This window comes from Nestor notabilis, unplaced genomic scaffold, assembly GCF_000696875.1.
Source record: "Nestor notabilis isolate BGI_N333 unplaced genomic scaffold, ASM69687v1 scaffold26228, whole genome shotgun sequence".
Classification (NCBI taxonomy): domain Eukaryota; kingdom Metazoa; phylum Chordata; class Aves; order Psittaciformes; family Psittacidae; genus Nestor; species Nestor notabilis.
Window position 1 is genome coordinate 2,667 of NW_009941865.1, and position 982 is coordinate 3,648.

Genomic DNA, 982 nt, shown 5'->3' on the forward strand with positions numbered 1-982 from the left:
AGAGGATGTCAGGCTCCAGGCTCTTTACAGCATTGCCCTCATATTACAAAAGCAAACCATAACCTGCTTTGTAGAGTGTTTCTGTATAAACAGAGAGCTGTGGATCCTTTTTCCTTTTCCTTTTTTCCCCATCCAAAAAGCTGATCCTAACTGAAAGACCTGAGTTAAAGAAGAGGGGAGTTACAGGGTGAACACACCTGATCGAGCAATCTCTTGCTCATAAACAGCTTCTTGCTCTTTCCCCTCCTTGCTGTCCTGGAAACATGCTTGAAAATATCTGTGAGTATCTCACAGTCCTCTTGGGAGGTACCGAAATCGTGTTTTGCAGCCTGGGGCACCTTGGCAATTGTCCTGTAAGAACATGTGGGACAAGGAGGTCTTGTACGTGGCCTGTTGGGATGTGACTGAAAGCACATTTGTGTAGCTTGGACCCTCTGTTCGGTTTTGGTTTCTTTTCAGGTAATGTTTTACTGTAATTTTGGATTGGAAATAGGACCTATTAGACTAATCTGTAGTTCAGAAGTAAAACCCATGACCCATCTGGTCACTTTCTGTCCTATGTTCCCAAGGACTGCTACTGGAGATGATTATTAGTTGCTCACTGTTTATATGCTCTGGTTTTTTGGTGCTAACCAGAAGTCCAAGAAGGGAGCATGGACCAGCCCAGTGGAAGGAGTTTCATGCAAGTTCTCTGTGAGAAATACAGCCCTGAGAACTTTCCATATCGTCGTGGACCTGGTATGGGGGTGCATGTCCCAGCAACTCCACAGGGCTCACCTATGAAAGGTAGGCTTGTGGTCTTTCTGAGCATCTGTGAGTTTCTTGGTTGTTCTTAGGTTGAAAGAAAAATTGTCCTGAATTAACCAGAAAAAGAAGCATCAAGATGTATTATAATCCATTCCTTAGTGAAGAGCTGAGAGACTGAAATCTAACAAAGAGTTGATCTAGTGACTAAACCAGTTGGTGTAAAAAGTAAGTTTCC

General features: G+C 43.4%; 1 protein-coding gene across 1 annotated transcript in view; it reads left to right on the forward strand.

Annotated features, from left to right (window-relative positions):
* Positions 1–653: 653 nt before the first annotated feature.
* TBCEL (tubulin folding cofactor E-like) overlaps positions 654–982 on the forward strand; it is a 12,897-nt gene continuing 12,568 nt past the window's right edge. The window contains exon 1 of the mRNA XM_010021112.1: positions 654–786. Within this exon, the coding sequence (XP_010019414.1) occupies positions 654–786 (133 nt within the window). The remainder of the gene's footprint in view (positions 787–982) is intronic.